This window comes from Actinia tenebrosa, unplaced genomic scaffold (genome assembly GCF_029948245.1).
Source record: "Actinia tenebrosa isolate PJP-AT-01 unplaced genomic scaffold, QUT_ActTen_1.0 PGA_scaffold12__29_contigs__length_12842862, whole genome shotgun sequence".
Taxonomy (NCBI): Eukaryota; Metazoa; Cnidaria; class Anthozoa; order Actiniaria; family Actiniidae; genus Actinia; species Actinia tenebrosa.
Window position 1 is genome coordinate 10764280 of NW_028292572.1, and position 24193 is coordinate 10788472.

A 24193-nucleotide genomic window follows, 5' to 3' on the forward strand; every position below is an offset into this window, starting at 1 on the left:
ATATAAAAAGAATAAATAAGGAAAAACACAACAACAACAACAACAAAAAACAACAAACCTGTTTTTTTTATTTACAAAAATTTTTAATTCCATATTTTGTATAGGTTTTTTTTCTTGGTGAAGTATATATAAACATCATATTCTAAAAAAATAAAAGATTTTATAAAGTTCACTTGAAGAAACACTATACTCCCACACATTCACAAGAAATTAAAAGGGAAAACCTATCAGATCTATGAAAAATCCACTACAAGAGTAGTATTAATCTAAAAAACACAAATGTTTTTCAAATAAACTATAATATAAAACTTTTAAATGTGCAGTTTTGCTTAGATATTTACAATTGTTTCTCTTTGAAAGCGTAAGAGATTATGTCACGTGATAACAAAGATCACGTGATTCCTTGATAGGTCACGTGATCTTATTCCAGTTAGCTTAGCTATTTTCATTTTAAAGCAGCCACTAATATTAAAAATATAATACTACAAATCTAACTTTAAATTCATAAAATTCAATCATATACCTTTAAAATCCTTAAAACTTATTTTCTAAGATAAAATAAGAGAAAACTTATGCTAAAATAACGTGTAGTTTGGTTGCAGATTTAACAATTATCAATCATTCAAAAAGTATATTTTACGATATTTCAATCGATATCACGCTAAATGTTTTTGTGTATTTTATGTACAAAGAGGCTAGCATATAAGCATTTGGTTAATCAGCATTCATATGTCCTTGCCCTAATATATATGGCTGTTTCATTTTTCACCAATATGTCGTTATATGGTGATGACAGCGTATCATTACTGCTAAGGGGGATAGGGTGGGGGTTTACGTAAGCGATGAACGTCTATTACCAGAAGGCCCATCGTCGTCTTTAGATAACACGGGCGTCACGTCAGAATATGAACGTTCTTTCTGCTCTAGAGGAATTGTTAAATCTAGATGATATTCTTGCTCATCAATGACCAATCCTCCATTAGCAATACCATTTGTATCAGCAAATGAAACACGCGAACTACACCTATTCGTTTGACTTCCGGTCACGTCTTCTTGGCTTTTCACAAACGATTCATTGATTACACCTTTATCACGTGCTAGCCTCGTGCCCTCATAGGGATAGATATCAATATCTAAGGACGTGTGGATCCCATTTTTTGACGGACTAGATTTGGTGTCAGCGGTATTGCTATTTGTATCCGACATAACCTCGGATGCTGGTTTTGAAGGATTTGACTTGGAAGTATTCTTCTCAGGGGAGTCAACTGGCATACTAAAGGTTTCCACGTTTAACGCCATCAACCCGTGCGCTAAATTCTTCTTTGGAGACTTGCGCTTCTTCGGTAAACTATGACCTCGATCGATCGCGCTTCTGTAACTCTCCCTCATGTCGTACATTCCAGGAGGTACGATCTGATCTGGGTAGAGCACCGACTGGGATTCGTCGAAACTGGAATCCGAACGCACGAAGCGATTCCTCGCTGTCTTGACGTAAGTACTTCGGGTGTACGAAGTAAGAGCGATGTCCTTGCCGCACATTTTCAATAGAATTTTCTTAAATGCTAGCTTGAAGTCTTTGTTTCGGAAACCATAGATTATGGGGTTACACGCGGAGTTGCCGTACTGCATCCATTTGATGTATGGGACTATTTTCGGTGGTACCTTCCTGCACACGGAAATGTTGTACCGAAAACAGATGGAAAATAGAAAGTTAAGAGAGAAAAACGGAAGCCAAGCAACAGAGAAAAACCCTATCACAACAGCAACTGTGGTAGCGATTCTTAAGTCCTGGGGATAAAGAAGAGGCATGTATTAGCAAATATTAGACGTCACTGTTTCATTTCACTATAACTGATACCAAAGTTCAACCTACTTCGTACCACTGGGGCTTATTAGTTGACGGTCAAAACGTTACTTCTCAAACTCATTAATATTTCATGAGGTCAATGACCAATGACAACTTTGCATTGTAGTCACGTGCACGCACCCTGATACTTGATCAAAAACGGATCAAGACACTGATCAAAACACTGATCACTTTTTTAGTCTCAGGAGATTCAAGAACAAATGAATTATAATGAGACTGAGAAGAAGCTGGTTCAAAAACGGCCTCGTGCTTTCATCTGTTTCTCGGTGTTTGGATGCCCTGATCAAACACTCGCACTCGTTTTTTGATCTATTACATAAACAATTACACCACCTGGATCGCTCTGGACAAATATAGAATTTTGGTGGACGTCAATCAAAGTGTTTCCATGACAATGTCTAGAAACAAGACTGAGGCACTTGCCTATGAAATGTCATGGAAGCGCCTTTAAGTGTCGACGTCCACTGAAAGTCAGCCTGTCGTACGTACCATCCAAAAGGAATATAACAATAGGACGTTTGCATGATGGCATCATTTGACTCCCACTACCAAGATGCTTCGCAAAATTTCTTTCTTATTTAAATTTGTATTCCCTCATGAGAATAGTAAGACAACTGGTGCTAATTAAATTAACAAAAGAAATTGTGCAAGGGAGTCTGGTAGTAGAGGTCAATGACGCCATCATGAAAACGTCCTATTAGCATAGTTTATGGCATGGGGTGAAAATGGTCGTCTCATTTGTTTGTATCAAGATCATTAGCAACAAAAGCTTGATAATCATCATTGACATCATTAACAACACCATCCCGATCAACACACACAGGAGAATGGATAATTAGTGCAATGTGTTGGGTTACTCATTGCTATGTAGAGAAGTGCAATTGCTGGTTTTCAATGATCGCCAAGAGAATAAAATAACAAAAGACACGGCGGCCATGTTGGAGGATATAACAAAAGAGACTTATAATGAATCTTTTGTTGAATTCATCCAACATGGCGGCCGTGAAAACCATCAATACATATTTCAATTTACCTTTTTAAATGAACGGACTCCTCTACCGCGAGCATGCGCACGAGCAATCTTAAAAATTACAGCGTAGGTAGTTAAGATGATAATAAGCGGTACAATGAAGAAGGTTACAGTAACAATTATCCCGTAGGCCTTCTTGGCATCTTCTGGTAGAGGCATTGGGCGCAAACATCCTGCAAACAACGCTAATGACCACGCTATCAAGATGGCGAACACTATGATCCCTGCAATCAAAAGTCAAATATAGACATCTTAACCTCGGCTAAATATGTTCCCACTTCAGAACGCGTGGCATTCCCTAGAGTATCATTTCTTTGTTTAACGGTTGTGGATGAGGAGACGCGTGAATACAGATACAACTCAAACAAAGAATCTTTTTCTCAAGAGAATGACACGTGGTCTGAAAAGGGAAAACCTTACGCCCAAGGTAAAGAGGCCTGTTACAATATCAGTAGATCAAATTAGAAATTTAAGAGCTGATACAGGATATCCGTGCTTTTGACATCCATGGTAAAAGGATATCGATAAGTTCCGGCTTTGAATACCAAATCATTAAATTTAGTCTTAATTCAAAACTTGTTTGCTTCTATATATTTGACCGGCTAGTTGGATTTGACTAAAACAATTAGTCCTCTCGCCCTTACCCCTCGGTCTATTGGACATTGGTCCATTCGGACTAGAGGACAGGAATAACTACCATTTATCATTCGATTCAAACGTGACTGTAATGATCCAAGATGATCACCAGAGAAAATCGTTTGCGCATGCGTGTCTTTCAATACGTTTTCTAAGAATTTAGAAGAATTTGAGTGAGAAAATAAATGTTTGTTTTCTCCGAGGATACAAAAACTTTCGCGAGAATACTTTTGTGGGACCAAGATACTGTATAAATAAAGACAATCAAAGAATTATAGCCTTAAGTTTCAAGCATGGATACGAAGTTTTGGCATTTTGTGGCGTCCCTTTGTCAGGCATGTTTGAAAGTCAAATTTACATATTTTTACATGAAGACTAGTTTGCATACGGACTTAGAGCGTGCGCGCAGACGTTTTTCATGTTGATGATCTCAGTTACCAGCCCCATTCCGAGGTTGAAAAAAAGTGGGTCGAGTTGACATTGCAGTGCATTGTGGGACTGTTTTAGAGGACGTTTTTCCAAGATGGCGTCTATTTCGTCCCATAAAAATTGCCCACAATACACTGCAATGCCAACTCGACCCAGTTTTTCTCAACCTCGGTATGGCTAATACAAATCTGCCCCTTCATCGTTATGATGTAATTCTTACTCACTTTTCTTGATATTTCTGTGTTGTATTGGCCTCATCAAGGCGTATCCTCTCTCCAGGCTAATCATGGTTAAATTCAGAATCGACGACACCCCAACAACAACGTCCAAAACATTCCATATTTCCATTACAATGTAATTAGGGTGCATTGGACTCTGTATCGCAGGACACAAAGTTATGTAGATCCATAAAGGAACGCTTATGGAGCCTATAGCCAGATCAGCGAATGCTAATGACAGGATGAAATAGTTCGTCTTGGTTCGAAGTCGGCGGTTGACCCTAAAGGAAGCAATGACCAGCGAGTTGCCCATTAAGATCATAAAAATCAAGATCGAGAAACAGACCGCTGATGCGAGATTCTCGGTAGTAATTAAAGGACAAGGAGGAGGACCGCCAAGCGGTCTTCTGCGAGTGTCGTTGGTGAAGTTAGAGTTTAAGGAGTCGTTGGATGCGGTCACGTTGAGCGTGGTATTCATGCTGACACTCATGGTGACACGTCTTTAAGATCTGCAAAGAAATACCATATATTAGTCTACCTAGATGTCCTGAATTCTCAGTTTTATAAATCAGTACAGGAACTAAACAACCCTAAATAAGAAATCGAATTCTCCATCCCCTTAGTAAAATCATTTACGAACGAAGTTCCAGTTTCGACACGCAAGAGAAAAGGGCTTGGCCTGATGTTCAAGGATGCATGAGAACTCCTGACAAAACAAGAGAAATATGACCAGAAATACTTATTATACAAAAGCGTGGAAAAAGTAATTATTACAAATAATCAAGCTGACGAAATTCACGTTTAATGCTGAAAAAATAAGAATTTAAAAAAATCGTTTGGTGAATAAAATTAGACAAAAGAAAAATGAGGAATAATCTAATCCTGTTTCGTACGTATGGATAACTTAATTTGAACGGTATTGAATAAAGATGTTAAACGGTAATTTCAATACGATGAATTTAAAAAATACAAGCTTAAGAAAGTCAGTCCTATGAAATGTCTATCGCTTTTTCATTCCATAACTTACTGTTCTTTGATGCAACAAACCTGTCAACATGGGCCATGGTTTGAACGGAAAAGTGTATATGATATCGTCGGTGGCTTTCAGACAATGTCTAGAAAACAATCTACCAGTTCAAGTATCTCAGACTAGTACCTAAATTTGGCATACATTAATCGATTACCGAAATTTCTCCACAGTAAAACAACCATCTCCTGAGCCAGCATATTCCTATCGGCTGATCTTCTGGATAATATATACAATAACGAATTCAGTGTCTGATAAGGATTAGGAGATCATCTAATGAGAAAGTCCTAATATGAGTGGATCTCAAAAGCAAATGTTACATGTCTTAAAAGCCATTATTGTCGAAAGTTTTAGTGCAAATACGAAGGATGCTATTTGTTTTTCTTGGTAAATGAGGTAAAGCCATCTCTCGCCCATAATGGTAGATTGAGTGCGACCCCACCAGTAATTTCCATGTAATGAAGATTACAGGTTTTCATTGTTTGTTTTGATGATTGTTCTTCTTATTCTAGCGATTTCAACTAATTGTCGTAATGATGTTCCAGATATGATATTATTCTCAGACGTAGGAAATGAGTTTATCAGCTTCGAGAACAAAATAAATAACTATTATGAGGAAATGTGATGTGAGCTCCATTGATGATGTGAAAGGCCGCCGAGAGGAAAACGGGGCGACTGCCGAAAGAAATTAGTAGATTTGAATTCGAAAATAATTTCTTGCCCGGGATTTTAATTTGTTCTGAAATAACTAGAACAACTACACATTTATATTCACAGTAAAACTACTTAAGTTATAAGCGCTAAATTCCATACAAGTAAGCTCAAAGTTTAGCGTATCGTCCTTTGGAAAAAATGTACCATGTATATATAGGGTAGCAATTACGATTCCACGAGATTGGGGATCTCCAAAGAGCAACTACATTTTAAGCGTGTTCATTTTTGCACTTAACGCTGGCAATTCAATTTTTCCTCCTCGAGTTATTATTTGAATTTCTCATAGCACTATGGTTATTCAGAGTTTGGCTGGAAATCTTGAACTGGATTGTTCATTGAAAATGTGGATTAATCGAATATGTGATGTTGGCATACCATTCACTATTTTTTTCTCTCGTGGCCTCGGGTATTCTGAATGAATTTGTCAGAGGATAGTCTGAGATCACTGGCATCTAAAACATTCAGTAAGACAAAACTAGAGAGAAAGAAAAATGAGGATGATAGCCACTGAGAGATCAAAGAAAAACCGGCTGATGTAGATACTATTCATAGCAAGCAATTGATCCTGAGTCAATATCTACACCTAAACAGAGGACTACAGGAAGACTGGCTTGGCATCAAAGTAAATACATCACACTTTCTGGAAAATGTTACCAATTAGCTTTAAATTCACTGGTATGCTTACGAAAGGTTGTCAAAGGAAGACAATAAAAAATAAAACAGAGGATAAGAATAAGAAGTTTCTTCAAGGCCTTTGTAAGGCAAGTTCTGCAAGTAAACGACCCCATTCTTTAGCCATACAAAATTCCTGCGGGAAATTTCAGTAAATTTGATAGAAGTAACAGGATCAAAATACTGTTTTCGTATGAAGAACCGCCATCTGTATTCAAGGTTATCTTTACTTCATTATCGTTGATTTACCCAGTTCGTTTTTCGTGTTCTCATGTTTAATTTGCTATCGTTATAGCAACCTTACTACAGTACCCAACTTACATTCAAGCTGGTTGATGACCGACTACTAGGATAGGATAGGTGACAACAAAAGAGTATGAAATTTGTAAAATTCTTCTGGGAGGAAGTTTAGCAATAGTTAATTCTAGTTTTGATGTGTCAGAACTGGTTTCGCTTGCGGATTCGAGTTTAATGAACAAATACCAAATCGTAAGTTCTCCTTAATCAACTCCATCCGCTAATGATAAGATGATTAGGACAATAGTACTAGTTATAAAATGTGGTTATAATGATATTAACCCTACCGGTACCATTCGTGTGCCAAATGGTTGCCAAAGAAAAGCGCTATAAAATTTAGATGGGCTTATTAACGTGAATCAAAATTTTAAAAAAAAACGCATTAAAATCAAGGTGATCGTTTATTTTATTACCAATCTATCAAGTTTAAACCAGTTTCTCGCCCGATCTGCTGCGCCAACAAATTGGGCGCCTTCAGTCCAAATACAATACTTTTTTACGCATAAAATCTGAACAATACATGAACGAATCGAGAGAGTGTCTATAACTTTATTGGTCGTGTTTCAGAAAAAGTTTGACCACAATAAAGCATGCAAATAATCCAACTCTCTGCTGCTGTTGACTCGAAGTGTTAGAAATCAGTTTTAGCATCTAAGTGCTACGCAATTATGTTAATACTCTAGAGAACCAGACATGCCATGGACAAGGAATTCAAGATAAGGGAAGGCAACCTGTTATTGATTTTGCATGGTTGTTGCAGTGAACACTGATTTGGAAGGAGTGTTATCAAGTTTCAACATTCCAGAGGAACCTTTCTAACAACATATTGATCTTGTCAAGAATTGATTCGTACAGACGTTAAGCTCATCAATAAACAACTGGACACTAAAAATACGCTGAGGGAAAAAAAAGTTTTCCATCAACTTCTAAAGTTATTCTAACTACAAATCGAGAGGCAAAGCGCTTCGTGAAGAAGTTTCTCTAAGAAGAAATAAATACGAAAACGGCGGTAGCTTGAAGCTCACCAAGAAGACAATACAGAGACAGTTTTTCCAGAAGAACAAATAATAACTAGGCTTAGAACAGATGCCGAGGATTGAATATTGTGTACGTTGAATCCAAATATAAAAGATGTGCGAGAAATCAGTTATCAAAGATCAAGTGTAGAACTTTACGACCCCAAAGATGATACAGTTTAGTTGACACTCCATTCGATGTTTCAAATGTGCAAAACGGATACACGTCGTAAGACAATTTGCACAAACTAGTACGACCCTTTAACATATACGACTGATGGTATAAAAGCGTGTTACGAGAGCTAGAAACTTTCGAAACTGAAACAAGTTTGCAAAAGGAGTTTTCAAATTTGTTTGATTGAGAGATTATCTTTGTAAATCTATCTTACGATGGTAAAGGGGCAAAGAAATATGGCGCAAACACTGAAAATTTACTTAGAAACCTAAAACATGGGAAGAAATTAGAACCTACCTTGATTAGAGATAATTGAGTTCGTGGAACGAGCTACAAATCGCGTACACACTCCGGGTTAAAGTTTCTAAAGACTGATGACTCCATTGATGATGATGTTGCGAGGTTAGATGAAGTTCTGTACCGTTCTTACCAACAGTGTAAATGTTACTGAAGAATGTCTCGTAAAGTAGTTGGGGTACTAATGTTTATGCAAATTTGTTACAAAAACCAATCAGAAGTGATTTGACCTTCGTCTTTCTATACTTTGTGTCAATAATAATGAGACGTCAATTTTCGCGTCCATCAAGCTGACAAACTCCTGAACTGATGTAGTTTGAAGTCATGTCTGGCGCGATGATTTTTGGTCATGAATCACCATTTCAAAGATGTTGAAGCAAGGTTTTGGGTTGGTTAAGGAAGAGAGAAGAATAAAAGTCGTTTAAATATCAACAAAATAACAATTCTTCACACCAAACGATAACAATTGCTCGTGGAAGTCATTTTCCCCAGCACGTTCACTATTAAAAGCAACCAAGTTTACTCTCATCAGCTAGAAAAAATACACAAAAGTTAAGCTTGTTTTCTTTCAAAACTAAAGCTAAATCGGTGAAAAGTTTTTAACAATTTTTCCTCGTGGTTAATACACAGTTTTCTTGTTTGCATCCGTCCAAAAGATTTTGTATCCACAGAAATTCAGCTACATTTTCTTCAGTTCCAAAGGTCACATCAAGTAAATAACTGATACATTCGATGAATACCTCTTTTTGGATTTGATTTTTTCGGCTTTGTACACGTCCGACACCCTATTTATTTCCGTCACAGATTATTTTCTTTTAAGAATGGTTTTTTAACTTCAAACCATGTTAATGCGCCATTTCCTTGACAACCTAAAACTAACAAGATCACATTAAGTATTTGCAAGAGCCCATTACTGAAGCATTCTCGGAAGAAAATATTTTCTTGTCATATCGACCTGACATGTAGATAATTTGGTGAAGCTGTGTGAGAAATTCAAAGCTGACAAGCATCTTCCTTAGCGACTAACTTACGAGGTAAATGAAGTATATACTTGGAAACACCTGTCGCTTGTAGCAGTGGTTTATTCTTTCCCCGCGGGAAAAAAAGTTCCATCGATATGATGGAAGGGTAGAGAAACCGGAAACTGATCAAGAAGCCAAAAGCATACCGTACCACCCCTGAGGGGAAAGAAAATTAAACAGCCATATCATCGAAATGCATCCCCCCGCGTACAAGAAATAATGCAGGTTTTTGTTTCCTCTCAGTTATGTGATGCATGTGGAGGGGAGAATAATGCGAAACATCCTTGCAAGTGCACCACCAAGGTTGAGGTTTGACAAAGGATAGGCACTGAACCAGTTATAACACGGACTCTGACCTCAATGTTGACGTATATCCGGTGATATATATGCCGCGCCAAGAAAAAAGGAGAACAATAAATAAAACACCTATCGAATTTTAGTGTCCGAATTCATCTATCATCTACCCTACCGACAGAAAATATTGATGGGGAAAAAATGAGGCAGAACTGCGTCCATGAAGTTCTGTTTGGACTTGCACAAGAGTAAAGCTGACCTTGACACTAGATTGGACTTATCCTGGTTTAGACATGAGGACATCCTATAAAGGTGAACAGGGTTTTCAAGATCAAGAGCCAGTCTATTCTGATTATTGACCCTTGATTCACACACGCTTATAAACTACCTCTTCAAAGTCTATTTCTCTTTTTATCTGATCGTACCTAGGCACTGTCTCTACCATGCTTTGTCGCTTTGTACAAAGATGCATTCGTTTGACGCGTGCGGTAACAAAACGTACAGGTTTATCTATGAAGATTAGTGGATAGCTTACCTCGTTTCAAGATTAATTGCAGGTCTTTCTATTATAAACGGCTCATCGATGGAATGAGAAGACCAGAAGACTGCACGACTTGTTTTAAACAAAGAACGACGAATAAGAGAAACAGTATGAAGTTTGGGCCCTTATGTATTTGGTCTGAGGATGAAACAAGATACATTTATATAAGCACCCTCATTAACCTTCTCACATGACCCATTGAAGTACCGCCGTGTGTCGTTCAACTTCTAAAACTGTTAATTGATTATTGGCCAGTTACTATGTAGAATGGGAAGATGGTGAAATTCATATATGTGACCACTTCTACCCTCGTTTCTCCCCTTCCCTTCACCACGCACGTCACACCGCACTACATATCACATCACATCATGATCACACTACTATACTACACCACACCACACCACTCTGCATCGCACACAACACACACCACAATACACTACATCGCACGTACCATACCTGACACTACAATGCCACACACCACACACCACACCACACGACACACCACACCACACCACACCACATCACACCACACCACACCACACCACACCACACCACACCACACCACTCTAAACCACACCACACCACATTCGACACCACACCACACCATACGTACCATACAATACAACATTACATCACACTACGTCACACCCGTATACTGCAATTACTAAGAATCACAATATACTACATTATATCACACCACGCGACATGAAACTACACCACACCACACTACGTTAATAATATACCATGACTCCAGCCAAAACTGAAGCGGTTTTCCCATACGGGGGGAAAATGCCTCTCTTCGTAGCCAGCAAGTTTACTTAGTATATTTGAATTTGTGAAGTTACAGAGGAAGAGTCACTTTTTCCATTAAAGATTAATTGATCGATGTACTGAAATCATCTCAGTTTGTACTAGCAGGACGTCGTGTCAGGTGTAAAACTACGAGCTGTCATGACAGATCAACTTTAAATATTAAACAACTGAATACTGAAATCTTACTCCTAACATTATTCTATTTATTGAAGTAGTTATTGATACGTGCTGGTTTGCGTTCAAATAGCCAAATGTCGAAGAAAATTATTTTTTAGGTATTCTATAGATTACAACTTGGGTTTTAACGAATCCTTACCTCAGGGTTGTGCGAATGCCGCGCTTGCCTGACCAACATCAATTTCTTTTTGATCAGTTTTTAACTTCAAAGACGTCGCCTCGGTATACGATGGCTTTGTTGATATTCGACAAAATTAAAAAAACTTACTCGCCGGAAATAATTACTTTTTTTTTTACAACCAAAAACGCAAATTGACTTATTGATTTATGACGGATGAAAACACCTCTGGGACGAGCTGGTCAGCCTTGGCTTAAAAATAGGCCAAAATCTTAGGAAAATTTTAACTCCAGAATAAAAAAACGAGGAAAATATACTGTATGGTGAAGTACTTGGCTGTTGTAATATAAGTATAACTGTCTTCGTTGGTTAACAAATTTCCATAATTAAAATAAAGTGTAAGTAAGTAAACCATCTCGTACATCCCACCTGAATCAATAAAAGCGACGAATCAATTGACTCCTACGCTCAATTCTACAATTCTAAGGTACACATTCTTGTGAGATGGTTTGAGATTGAAAAAAATGAGTCGTGTAAGGACAGTGTATCATGGTTGGGTCTACCATTTAATCTAACGGGAATTAAAAGCACACATTGTTGTGGGATGGTTCAAAAGGTGTGAGCGTAATGACTGTGAGCTCTTTTCTATTTAACATATTTGAGGACTGGAAGAGGGAGAAAACGAAGGAGAGGAAGCTAGAACTATAAAGAAAAGAAGGAAGAAAGACAAGAATCCAATTCGTTCCGTGGAAGAAAGAAAAGAAGAAGGTGAAGAAATAAAGCTAGAAAGGAATTCGAAGGAAGGAAGGAAGCAAGGAAGGAAGCAAGGAAGCAAGGAAGCAAGGAAGCAAGGAAGCAAGGAAGCAAGGAAGCAAGGAAGCAAGGAAGCAAGGAAGCAAGGAAGCAAGGAAGCAAGGAAGCAAGGAAGCAAGGAAGCAAGGAAGCAAGGAAGCAAGGAAGCAAGGAAGCAAGGAAGCAAGGAAGGAAGCAAGGAAGGAAGGAAGAGGTGATTACAAAAAATAGATAAATAAAAATAATAATAACTAATGATAAAGCAAGCGAGCTATACCCATGAAGGCACAAATTTTAGTTTCAGATCTGTTCGATTCAATAAGCAAATAAATCCTACAAACAAATTATAGTAAACAACATACAGGGTACAGTACATGACAAAGTTTTTATAGAACATATACACAGTAAAGCTCAATATTGTACTAGTATGATATCAGGTCAGTAATACTGCTACTAAGATATAAAATGTCAAATATCTGATAAAAATTGAAAGAGTAATGAAACCCTTCAAACCAAAATTATTTAGTGTGGGTTCCCTGTTCTATTTACCGGAAGTTAAAACAGAAGTTTGGAGTTGACGGAACCGGAAACAGGCTGAAAAGCATTGAAAATTTTTGCTTGTTATGCCAGCATAACGTTCTAACGACACTATCTTTCGAGAAGAAAGTGAGAATTATACTTGTTTTCTTGCCCAAAATTAGGCAAGTCTGTGTTATCAGAAGAGAATGAACGATGACATGGCCACCATGTTGGAGGACATCTTTTGTGAAAAATCATCCAACATGGCGAATGACACTTTATCAGTTAGTGATTTAAACAAATTTACGAGATGCAACTTATCTCAAGAGAATGTGTGAAAACATGCCCACCATGTTGGAGGATACCTTTTGTAAAAATCATTCAACATGGCGACGATGACGTCACAAACGTGTCAAGAATGCATACGAATTCGAATTTTAAGTTTGAAATATGTTTCCATAGATGACTATGGGTGCATTATTATCGGAGTGAATATACCAGAGGCATTATTTTTGGACTGTAGAGTAATAAGGAATAATATAGTAAGCGCCATGTGCAGAATAATGCTTTTGATTTGTTTTTGTGTAATACTAAGGTAACGTGGTTGAATTTGAGCGATACACAGCATCTGAAATAGAACAAAGTAATGTTTTAATATCAAACCAGTAACTAGTATACAAACTAGTCAGTAAACTATATGTAAAACTAGAAAAAAGCTCAGTGCTTGAAAAATGATGATGTCAATTCAAAAAATAAGTAGGTTATACGGCAAAAAAAATGTTTATGATTTCATGCACGCTTATTACTATTATAACATTTATTAATGCACAAGAGTTGATGATGATAATGATGATGCATGCATGATAGATGGTAATGATGATGTATCGTGATGATGATGATTCATGATGAGGATGGTGATTAATCATGGTGATGATGGTAATGATGATGATGAGGAGGAGGAGGAGGAGGATGATGTTGATGATGGGGATGATGATGATGATGATGATGGTAAATGATGATTTTACATGATGATACATGATGGCGATACAGATGATACATGATGATGATACATGATGATGATACATAATGATGAATGATACATGCTGATACGGATGATGATGATGATGATACATGATGACGATACATGATGATCATAACATAATAACAATATTAAGCATCAAAGATGCGATGATGAGTTCTTTTGTTATGTATGTAAGTACATTACATGTGTATATCACAAAAGTCATTCAATGTATAATCTTTGTTACCATTCATGTCTGTCTAATGCTTTCCGCCATGCATTTTATTCCTCTTCTTATTATTGGTCTTCCTTTTGCTAAGCTCGTCTAGCCTCAGTCTAGATATAATGTTCTTTCTACCCTGGTATGGTAGCGTGCCTTAAATCAGAAAAAAAGTCACATGATCATGCTGTCGAACGCTAAATCATGCAAAATCGACCACAGGTAGCCCATTACCAAATTAAAAACTATAATCATGCAAAAAATACTTGGTTCAGAGAAAACGTTTTTAGCCGTTAAATTCTTGCGAGGCTTGTTTTAATTAATCTTTAAAAATGTTATGGCAATTGAACGAGCGAATCAAAAAGCACATTTAGGATACTTACTACACAGCTGACAGGTTTGACCGCAGGCACGTCTTAAGGTACGTGGGTACTTTTGGCAATATCCGAACGACTTTACGGCTAAGCAGGAGTTTGAGTCATAAGCATCTCCACACGGCCCTAAAACGACCAACAATTATTGATAACTGAGCATTATGGTCATCATAAAGTTGCCCGAGTAATTGAGTGACAATTAATCAGTCTCCATTACTACTTTACTCGGGCTACTCGATCAGTCTTCTATTGGAAAGAAGGTAAGTATCATATTATTCACACTGTATCACACCTGTCATGGGATCTGAATATTCTTGTTCAAGCTCTTCCCGCTGGTCATCTGTAAGACGCTTACGTCCTGAAAAATCATATCAATAATAGCGTAAGAGAGAAGTGTTGTACACAATATCAAACACGGGAAAACAGTTCAGGTAGAAAATATGAAAACCACGCCATTTCTATTAATTACAGGCGCGGATGTGCGTAATATTTGGTTTTTATTCAAAAATATTCACTTTTAGGAATTTCGAAAAAATTTACAGGGTTTTGTCAACACCGCCATGTTTATTGCGTGACTGCGTGACTGCGTGACTGTGTAACCTACTGCGTTACAATGCTATCCTTACCATCACACTGATAGAGTAGGTTAGTCTGCAGGATATCCATGTCACTGAGCGCAATTCTTTGGCCTATTTCTACGTCCTTGTCATCAGCAGTTTTCTTCTTTGTATGCATGGTGGGCAAAAGTAACGACAACTTGGAAAAGAAATTACGACCGTACTGCATGATGGATCCATAGTCGTAAGGCACGTTCCTAGAGTCGATGAATTTGGTTGAAAACTTAAGAAAATTTCTTTCGTATCCTGGGTACAAAAAAGCAATAAACAAATCGTTATAACTTCCGTTGTTAGTGCAACTAATTAAAACGGCATCCATAGCAATTTTTTTCTCCGTTCGCTGAATATAGACCTCATTACCTTCGTTGTTTGTTGTCACATTTCAAACCAAGTGATGCCACTCTTGGAAGTTGATTTTTTTAATATATAACGTGTCTTAAAATGTTCATCGCAAAAGAATAATTCTCAGGGGAATGTCACGTGGTCTGAAATGGGCAATTTTCATACGATAAGGTAAAGAAGTCTATTGAATGAATTCTGGACTGGCTTTGATAACAACAACGCCAACCAACACCCAAGCTATACCAGAATGCATCATGATTATGTACCTGGCATAATGTTCTTTACAATGACCTCAACGTATTCATCTCTATCAGGTCTACTATGCTCGTGGAAGAATCCTAGGGCGTGCCCAACTTCATGAATGATGTTCCCTTTTTTACACCTTAACTCTGTTGATCCGATTGTCAGCTTTTGCATCCCTCCGCCTCGACCAACACGTGACGCGCAGCTAAACACAAAAGCGCGTGTTAGAACAGTGAGCAATAGACCTAATCCACTATTTTCCCATTTCAGTTCACGTGTCACTCCCTAAAGTATTGTTTCTTTGTTTAACGGTTGCGCATGAGAAGACACATGAATATGGGTGCAAGTCAAACAAAGAATCTTATTCTCAAGGATATGACACGTGGTCTGAAATGGACAAAACATTATGAAATTGGAAATTGGATTAGGTCCATCATATCATCAGTTTTGGTAGACCTTGTTCGTCCTGGTGCAATGTTTTCCTAATACAGACCATGTGTAATTTACAAAGAGTATCATTTCTTGTATGAAAAAAACACATGAATATGGATATAACTCAAGAGAATGACACATGATCTGTAATGGGAAAATATTGTTTAACAACGAATAAAGGTCTATACTATACGCCTGTAGAATGACTGACACTGTTTCTCACCCTCCTTCGAAAACAAAATTGATGTAATCCTTCTCGTTTGTTCTCTTCTTGAATTGCAAACACGTCTTGTCTTGCCAGTGTTTTATAGCACTTTCAGCATTTTTTCTCCCGATTTCATCTAAAGAAAAATAGGACAAATAGAATGTAGATAATGCAGGTTTAGTCTTATAGAGGTCATACTTTGCAGTAATACATCCACAGTTCCCCATAATTAAAGTCACTTATCAGGAAAGTAGCAGAGTAGCAGTCTGGAGATGATGTGGAGATGATGTGGAGATGATGGGGGGTTGAGGAGGAGGGAGAGGAGGGCTACTACATATTGAGCAAGATTTACCAAATTTATAAAAATTACACCCATACTTCCAGGCCTTTGCTTCAATATGCATACAATCTCCCTTCCCCTTCCTTCCCTCCGTCCTTCCCTCCCTCCCTGCCTCCTTCCCTCCCTCCCTTCTTCAATCCTTCATTGACCGCCTCCCCAGAATTGATCTGCTGTGCTTAGAATCGACATACATACCAACACTATCATCAAACGTGTAATAGACAGTTCGTTCAGGCCATAAGAAGGTAGTGTTCTTGATGAGTGCTCGTTTGGCTGCTTGGTTACTATCATCCTTTAGACCTTCCAAGTACTGTCTTTGATAATCTGTCAAAATCATGTCGCCCTCAAAGTAGCCCATCCCTAAATTTTCCTCAGCTGATATATGAACACAAAACAAGACATTAGTATTGATATTCAACTGAAGGGGAGTATTGAACGTGCGTATAGAATACATAAATCCCTTATTCTAACCACTTTTCTATCCGTGATAGACTTCAATAATTAGATAAGAAAGAAAGAGAAGGGGGCCAAACTTCTGTAAAAGATTACCAGTGCAAATTGTTAAGTGGTCGTTAAAAAGATGTTGGCGACTTGATATGTGGGCTCTCAATCAAGGTTCTACTATACATCATACAATCTTTTTGCTGCTCGATGTTGAGCTTTTTGAAAAAGATTTCCTTACCTAGATCATCATCTGTAACTACTATTTCTGGATTTCCGCCCTCTTTAGTACTTGCGCCACCTTGCTGTGCATTTGCCGATCCCATAGCCTGCTGGGTATTTAACGGCTGCAATGCATGATTGGTAACTACAGGAACTGTTGTTTGTTGCGTACTTTCAGGTCCCGTTGGTTGCTGGGTATCGACGGGTTGCAATGCCTGTTGGGTATTTTGGGATTGTAGTGCTTGCTGGGTATCTTGAGGCTGCAATGCTTGCTGGGTATTTAGCAGTCTCGTATTCTCAGGAAATCCTTCCATGCTGTTTTTCTTCACACCAGTAGTTTTTGTTCTGCTGGTAAAAACCTTCTTGTTTTTGCTGTTCATCTTTTGAACGTATTGCTTTACAGCGTTCTTCAGATGAGCTTGGTGAGTATGTTTCTTGTTTGTGGAGAATTTCTTGCTGGAGAGGTTTTGTTCCTCTTTGTCTTTCTTGACATGTGTTCTCTTCATTGTGTCGTAGTACTGAGTGTTTGAGCGAGGTTCATCGAAGTCACCTGGTTAAATGACACGAGTCAAAAACGCCTGCGCATGTTCTGAATTCGTACGCAAATTAGTCAGTTATGTAAATTGGACTTTCAAACATGCCTGATAAATTGGACTTCACAAAATGCCAAACCTTAGTGTCCATGCTTGAATCTTAAGGCCAATTCTTTCATATTGTGTTTCTTAATACACACAGTAAATGGGATAGGGCAATTTTGGCTCCAAAAATGGGGCCAAAATTTTACCCTATAGTGGCCTCATTAAAGTAGGGCTATTTTGGCTCTAATGGGGCCATTTTTTAAGCTCTGATTTTAGGGCTGTTTTAGCCCCTTATATGGATTTTCCCCCTGATTTGGCCTAGTTGAGGGGGCCAAAACAGTACTGATAGACCCATACCAATATAGCTTCTGTGGGGCCAAAATGGCATTGTTCTATTTTGGCTCCAGCCTGAGCTAAAATAGCACTACTTTGAAAAAGCCAAATGGCTCTCTGGGGCCTAATTGGTCCTCTCAAATTTCCTGTGCGGTATCTTGATCTGCAAAAGTATACTCTTGAACTTTTTTGTATACTTGGAGAAAATAAGCATATATTTTCTCACTCAAACTCTTTAAAATTCTTAGAAAACGTGCTGAAATGCACGCGAATTAACGCTTTTCTCTAGTGTCGGTCAAAATAACTCCTCTTTAATAACGCAAGAATACAAAGACGCCCTTCAAAATTAATGAGTTTTAAAACTCCAGTGCATGCAGGCTTAGCCTCGAATCCAGGAGTTGCTTGTTTTGTTGTTCTGATCTCTGCATGCTTTTATTTCTGCGTATATTTATACTATATACCCGTCACAATTTTATAGCATTCTAGCCTTTATTCTTACCATCACAATTATAGAGTAGTCTAGCCTGTTTTACGTCCAGGTCACTGAGCCCAACACGTTGACCAATCGATGTGCCTTCTTTCTTTGTTTCAATGGTCTTGTCTCCCTCACTATTAGAAAAGAAAAACGCCCCATAGTGCATGACTGAGTCGTAATCGTATGGAACGCCCCGAGAATCCACTGTTGAAACGGTCTCCTTGCGAAAATTCTTCTCGTAACCTAGCGTAAACGATTAAAACCATTAACATATTTAAACTCTGAAACAACAGGGAGTTATTGTTGTATAATCTTAATATTGTGGTTTACACTCACCATCCATAACGTTGTTCCATATGACTTTGATATAATCATCTCTGTCAGGTCTGCTGTGCTCGTGAAAATATCCCATTGCATGCGCAAGTTCATGCACGATGTTGCCATGTTTGCAAGTGATTGATCCGTCGTCGGCTCCCACTGATATCGTCTGTCTGCCACCAATTTTACCAACATACGATGAACAGCTACGAAGACAAAACGAATCCAATCAAAACGCTCATAATAAAACTGCAACTTGCAACATACAAAACGCGACTTGCAACATGCAACATGCAACATGCAACATGCAACGTGCAACATGCAACATGCAACTTGCAACATGCAACATGCAACTTGCAACATGCAACATGCAACATGCAACATGCAACATATGCAACATGCAACATGCAAAATGCAACATGCAACATGCAACATGCAACATGCAACATGCAACATGCAACATATGCAACATGCAAAATGCAACATATGAAATCTGTCCTAAAAGCACATTGTTCTGGATTAATACTCCATACAGTTTCATGTTCTCTATTGCTCAGCCTTAGTATCTGTATGTGTGCTAAAATATTCAACTATTTAATCAAAACTCGTGGCATTTTAATCAACTCGTATTGTTCCGTAGTACTTACACTCTACAATGGACCTTAATAAAAAAGAACTCATTTGTACATAATCGAGGCTAAGACTGAGCAAAGGCGAACTCGAAATGGGAGTATTCACCCCTAAAAATGGTCTTCAATCAAAGGAATTAATGCTAAAAAAGAAATAGCGTCACATAGAGAATGGAGTCGCGTCGCCTCGTGCCCAACCCCTTGATAATAGACGATAAATGAAGTTGATTACCCTCCATCGTAGACAAACTCAATGAAGTCAGTGTCGGAGTCTTTTTTCGGTCTTATCTTCATGCAGGTCTTATCCTTCCACTCTTTTACAGCTGATTTGACGAACTCCTTCGATTCATCCCCTATGAAAGTTAATCAGTAAATATAGGTAATTATAGTGCTGTGTACCATTATATTCCTGTTACGCCAAGTCACAATGCTTAGCCTAGTTGATTATGGTACGATTCTGCAGACATCTTTCAATTTCATTTTTTTCATTATCAAATTCATCTGTTCCTTACATGACAGTTGGCAAAGGAAAGCCATTCGGCTGTTATTAATGACCAATATGGTCTCATGGACGCCATTTTGAAAATAGACGCCATCTTGGAAATAGACGCCATCTTGGAAATATGTTACCTAAAACAGTCCCATGATGCACTGCAATACCTACTCGTCCCAGTTTTTTCCTCAAACGACTTCGAAATGGCTAAAAGCAACGAATAAGACAATCCCTTTTCTATTGTATGCTACGATATACCTTAAATGGTTACTCACTTAGGCCGTCACCAATAACATAGGGCACTTCTCGGTTGTCCCATAGTTTACGTACATCCTTAACGAGGGCTCTGGCTTGTAAAGTATTGTCATCGGCAAGACTTCTGGCGATGAAATCACTCTGTTGATGAGTGAGAATGATATCGCCCTCGAAATAATTATGACCAAGGTTTAGCTCTCCGAAGGTTTCTAGAAAAAAACAAGCCGAAGTTATGGAATGCTGTTTAGTCTGGTTCAAGGAAGCAAGGAAGCAAGGAAGCAAGGAAGCAAGGAAGCAAGGAAGCAAGGAAGCAAGGAAGCAAGGAAGCAAGGAAGCAAGGAAGCAAGGAAGCAAGGAAGCAAGGAAGCAAGGAAGCAAGGAAGCAAGGAAGCAAGGAAGCAAGGAAGCAAGGAAGCAAGGAAGCAAGGAAGCAAGGAAGCAAAGAAGCAAGGAAGCAAGGAAGCAAGGAAGCAAGGAAGCAAGGAAGCAAGGAAGCAAGGAAGCAAGGAAGCAAGGAAGCAAGGAAGCAAGGAAGCAAGGAAGCAAGGAAGCAAGGAAGCAAGGAAGCAAGGAAGCAAGGAAGCAAGGAAGCAAGGAAGCAAGGAAGCAAGGAAGCAAAGAAGCAAGGAAGCAAGGAAGCAAGGAAGCAAGGAAGCAAGGAAGCAAGGAAGCAAGGAAGCAAGGAAGCAAGGAAGCAAGGAAGCAAGGAAGCAAGGAAGCAAGGAAGCAAGGAAGCAAGGAAGCAAGGAAGCAAGGAAGCAAGGAAGCAAGGAAGCAAGGAAAGATGCATAAGGAAAGAAAAATAATTCGATGGATGGATTATTACAGATGATCGTGATCTCAGTTACCTTTGTAAGACTTCGTGTAGGAGTTAACGATATTCGGATCAGCTAAGATATGGTGTGGATGTTCATTTTCAGGTTGCTGCATATCTTGTTCTTGCTGAGGATATTTTCCTGTATTAGTTGTATATTGATAATCCTCTGAAAAAGGATGATAATGATGAATAATGATTTTATCTTCTCCACAAGACGAACAAGCAATTACAAATTGCTACAAACTCGACTCAAAACAGAGGAGAAATTTATAATATAGCTAGAGCATGATCATGTTACGTCACAACCACTATCTTGGTTGACGTTATATAACAAAGCATTCCTCATTAGCTTCTCTTGTTAGATCAACCAACATGGCGTCTGTTTCGTTGTTATTCATATCTCAAGGGATTTTGAGTCACATGGCTGCACAAACTGTATATAAAGTACTTCGTGTATTCTCTTGATGAAGACGCACGAGAAGGTTTAAAAAGAAACTCATTGACTGATTGATTTTTTGAAAGCTAAGAGTGATAAACACATTTGTACTTACGTGCATTAGCTAGAAGAGCTGTCACAAAACAGCCAATCAAAATACTATACATAGTGGTAACCTAGGCAACAGATAATGACATCATAAGTATAGTATATCAGTATCATTCAATATTAACAAATAAATATCATATTATCCATTACCAATACATTAATAAGGAATCTAGGGAAGAGGTCGAGAACCAACATGTTGCTCTACAGGACACCGAGTTTAGGAACTCTGGCTGTATATCATATGATTCTAATATTATATATCTTATGAAATAATAAGTATCTTTATAAGATCCTTTTAGCAATTTTATCTGCGTTTTTTTCTTCTTGACATAATCGTTCAAACATTCACCTAGTGCAATGAACCCTTCTCAAAAAAAAAAAACTTGGATGCAAGGGTAACATGAAAATACAAAAGAAATCCGACACATTTTCTCGATAGAATTTGTAGCATTTCTTTTGTATTTCCATGTTAGCCTCGCGGCATTCAAGACAATTTTAAGAAGGGCAATAAGCCCTTTGCAGCTCAGTAATCACGTGCTGATTAATTTACTGAGAGCAAATGAATGAACATCTTGATTCCCATGGGTGAAATATACTGGTGAGCAAACAAACTTTCTACAACCTGTTTCGAGAGGTCGTAATAAAACTGCATTTCGTAACACACTGGTTACACATCGTTTCATTCAGTTCTTTACAAGTAGCTAAATAGAATCACCAATTTAAAATAAAAACAAAAATTTTGCTCACCAGTACAGACACGTGACTGTTAACTGCAAAGGGCCTATTCGCCGGTGTAACGCGGGGCTTGTGTTGATCACGTGTCAAAGCGAGACCAGCAAAGGTCAAAAATAAACTCGTCCAATTTAATTTTATTTAAATCTACCGCTTGGAAAATTATTTCCGAGTCCAAATTAAGAATGAAAGTTTGTTAGGGTTTCAAAAAAAAAAAAAAAAAAAAAAAAAAAGAGGAAAGAAAAGAAAAGAAAGATCTAATAAAACTCGTTTCGAAACAATGGCTTCGAATCAAACGGGGCTGAGCTGCAGATCTAGTAACGCTATTTTAGATTTATCTCATCAATTATCGTGTCTCAAGAACTAATCCGAACTAAAGAGCATGGAAATGTAATGGACAGTAACCGATAAGATTTACCTAATGATATGTTAGATATATTATATACTATATACTGCAAAATTAACAGAGTTTTACAATGTGATCGCTGACGCGAATAATTTCAACAAATATCATTAAAGCACAACCATGATCATTCGTCATCGCGATACCAAAAAATCAGTTTTTGGCGTACAAAAAAAAAAAAAAAAAAAAAAAAAAATCGAAAGTTTCCTTCTTTCTCGTCAAGAGAATAAAATCAAATCAAATAATTGATTTTTGCTTCTTTACCAATTGACTAAATGTGTTCATTTTAACTTTTGAGCCAGCACTCGGTCATGGATGGAAGAATTTCACAATCCCTTTTCCATCGATCTTTCCTCGTTCTTACTCTAATAATAATTTAATTTCATAGTACTTAAACATCATTTTACTTTTCAAATAATCTTTAATATGAGACAACTGATATAAAGAAAATAAACGTCGAAGCAATGAAAAGATTCTTACCTGCTGTTCTCGTAACCACGATGTCTTTCTCTTATCCCTTGACCATAAAATAAATACAAATAATAATAAAATAACCAATTAAAAACCAACAAAAAAGGTCTTTAAAATTTCCGATATAAAATATCTCTTAAAATTGACTAGTGTCAGTGGAATAACTTGAGATTTGTCGTAAAGTAAAAATTTTTAAATCTGATGAGAGAGAGCAACGAGTAGTCGAATTCTCATTGGATATGACAGGTTTTTGTTGCTGGTACTCCGTATGCAAGTGTAACACAACCATATAAGGTGAAAGCTCATTAAATGTTTATGCCTGGAATCGAAAATCTCAAAGGAGGCATCGGAGAGTTTCGTGAAAAAAATATACATATAAAGACATACTATGTTTATGTCAAAAAAAAAACCCGGCTTTAATTGACAAAAGAGTATCTTTTTTGCAGAGAGAAGATGGGACTTTCACCTGAACTTAATTTCAGGTTTAAGTTCCCATTTTTTTAAATTTCAATTTTGCACGTTAACTTTGGCTTTTTCTTGGTATTTTTGGTAGCTCTCGCGTTGACCACGATCGATCGTGATTTGGAAATTGCTACCACACTCTTTGAGCATGCGTAGTTATCTATCCTCATAGATTTGTAAACTGCATCTCAACAGTCGATCACCAAATACTTCGAGACTCTCGAGACCCACATTTATTGAAGAGCTAATATTGTTCGTATAGCGTGTAAAAATGACTTTTTTCCAAAGAAAACTGAAGAAACGAAGAACAAAGTAGACGATAAGATATCAAAGATTTGATTTTTGTTTCTTCAAGCACTGATATTTTTGCTCAGAAAGAAATCCCTAGCTCCCGCCTGGAGCTTGGAATTCCCCCCCGACAAATATCAGTGCTTGAAGAAACAAAAATCAAATCTTTAACGAGTATCCAAGCAGCAAATACACCTTAAAACCAAGATGTCGTTTGCAAAGGACTAAATCCTTGGGGAATATTAGGTCATGAGTCCTAGCCTATTGTTCTAAGTCTTTATAAA

General features: G+C 37.7%; 2 protein-coding genes across 2 annotated transcripts; both read right to left on the reverse strand.

Annotated features, from left to right (window-relative positions):
* Nucleotides 1-89: 89 nt before the first annotated feature.
* On the reverse strand, nt 90-8547 carry LOC116304577 (histamine H2 receptor). The gene is made up of 4 exons (XM_031714338.2): nt 8379-8547; nt 4187-4689; nt 2901-3121; nt 90-1788 (listed from the first exon to the last, which is right to left on the reverse strand). Exons 2-4 carry the CDS (start codon nt 4668-4670, stop codon nt 832-834), a joined length of 1662 nt encoding a protein of 553 aa, XP_031570198.2. The 5' UTR covers nt 4671-4689; nt 8379-8547; the 3' UTR covers nt 90-831.
* Nucleotides 8548-12415: 3868 nt separating this feature from the next.
* LOC116304586 (uncharacterized) lies at nt 12416-23304 on the reverse strand. The gene is made up of 16 exons (XM_031714348.2): nt 23169-23304; nt 21561-21621; nt 21041-21175; nt 20213-20401; nt 19677-19797; nt 18834-19021; nt 18522-18740; nt 17131-17661; nt 16644-16823; nt 16127-16244; nt 15495-15676; nt 14896-15132; nt 14562-14627; nt 14279-14395; nt 13923-14051; nt 12416-13282 (listed from the first exon to the last, which is right to left on the reverse strand). Exons 2-15 carry the CDS (start codon nt 21610-21612, stop codon nt 13936-13938), a joined length of 2451 nt encoding a protein of 816 aa, XP_031570208.2. The 5' UTR covers nt 21613-21621; nt 23169-23304; the 3' UTR covers nt 12416-13282; nt 13923-13935.
* Between the last annotated feature and the right edge of the window lie 889 nt (nt 23305-24193).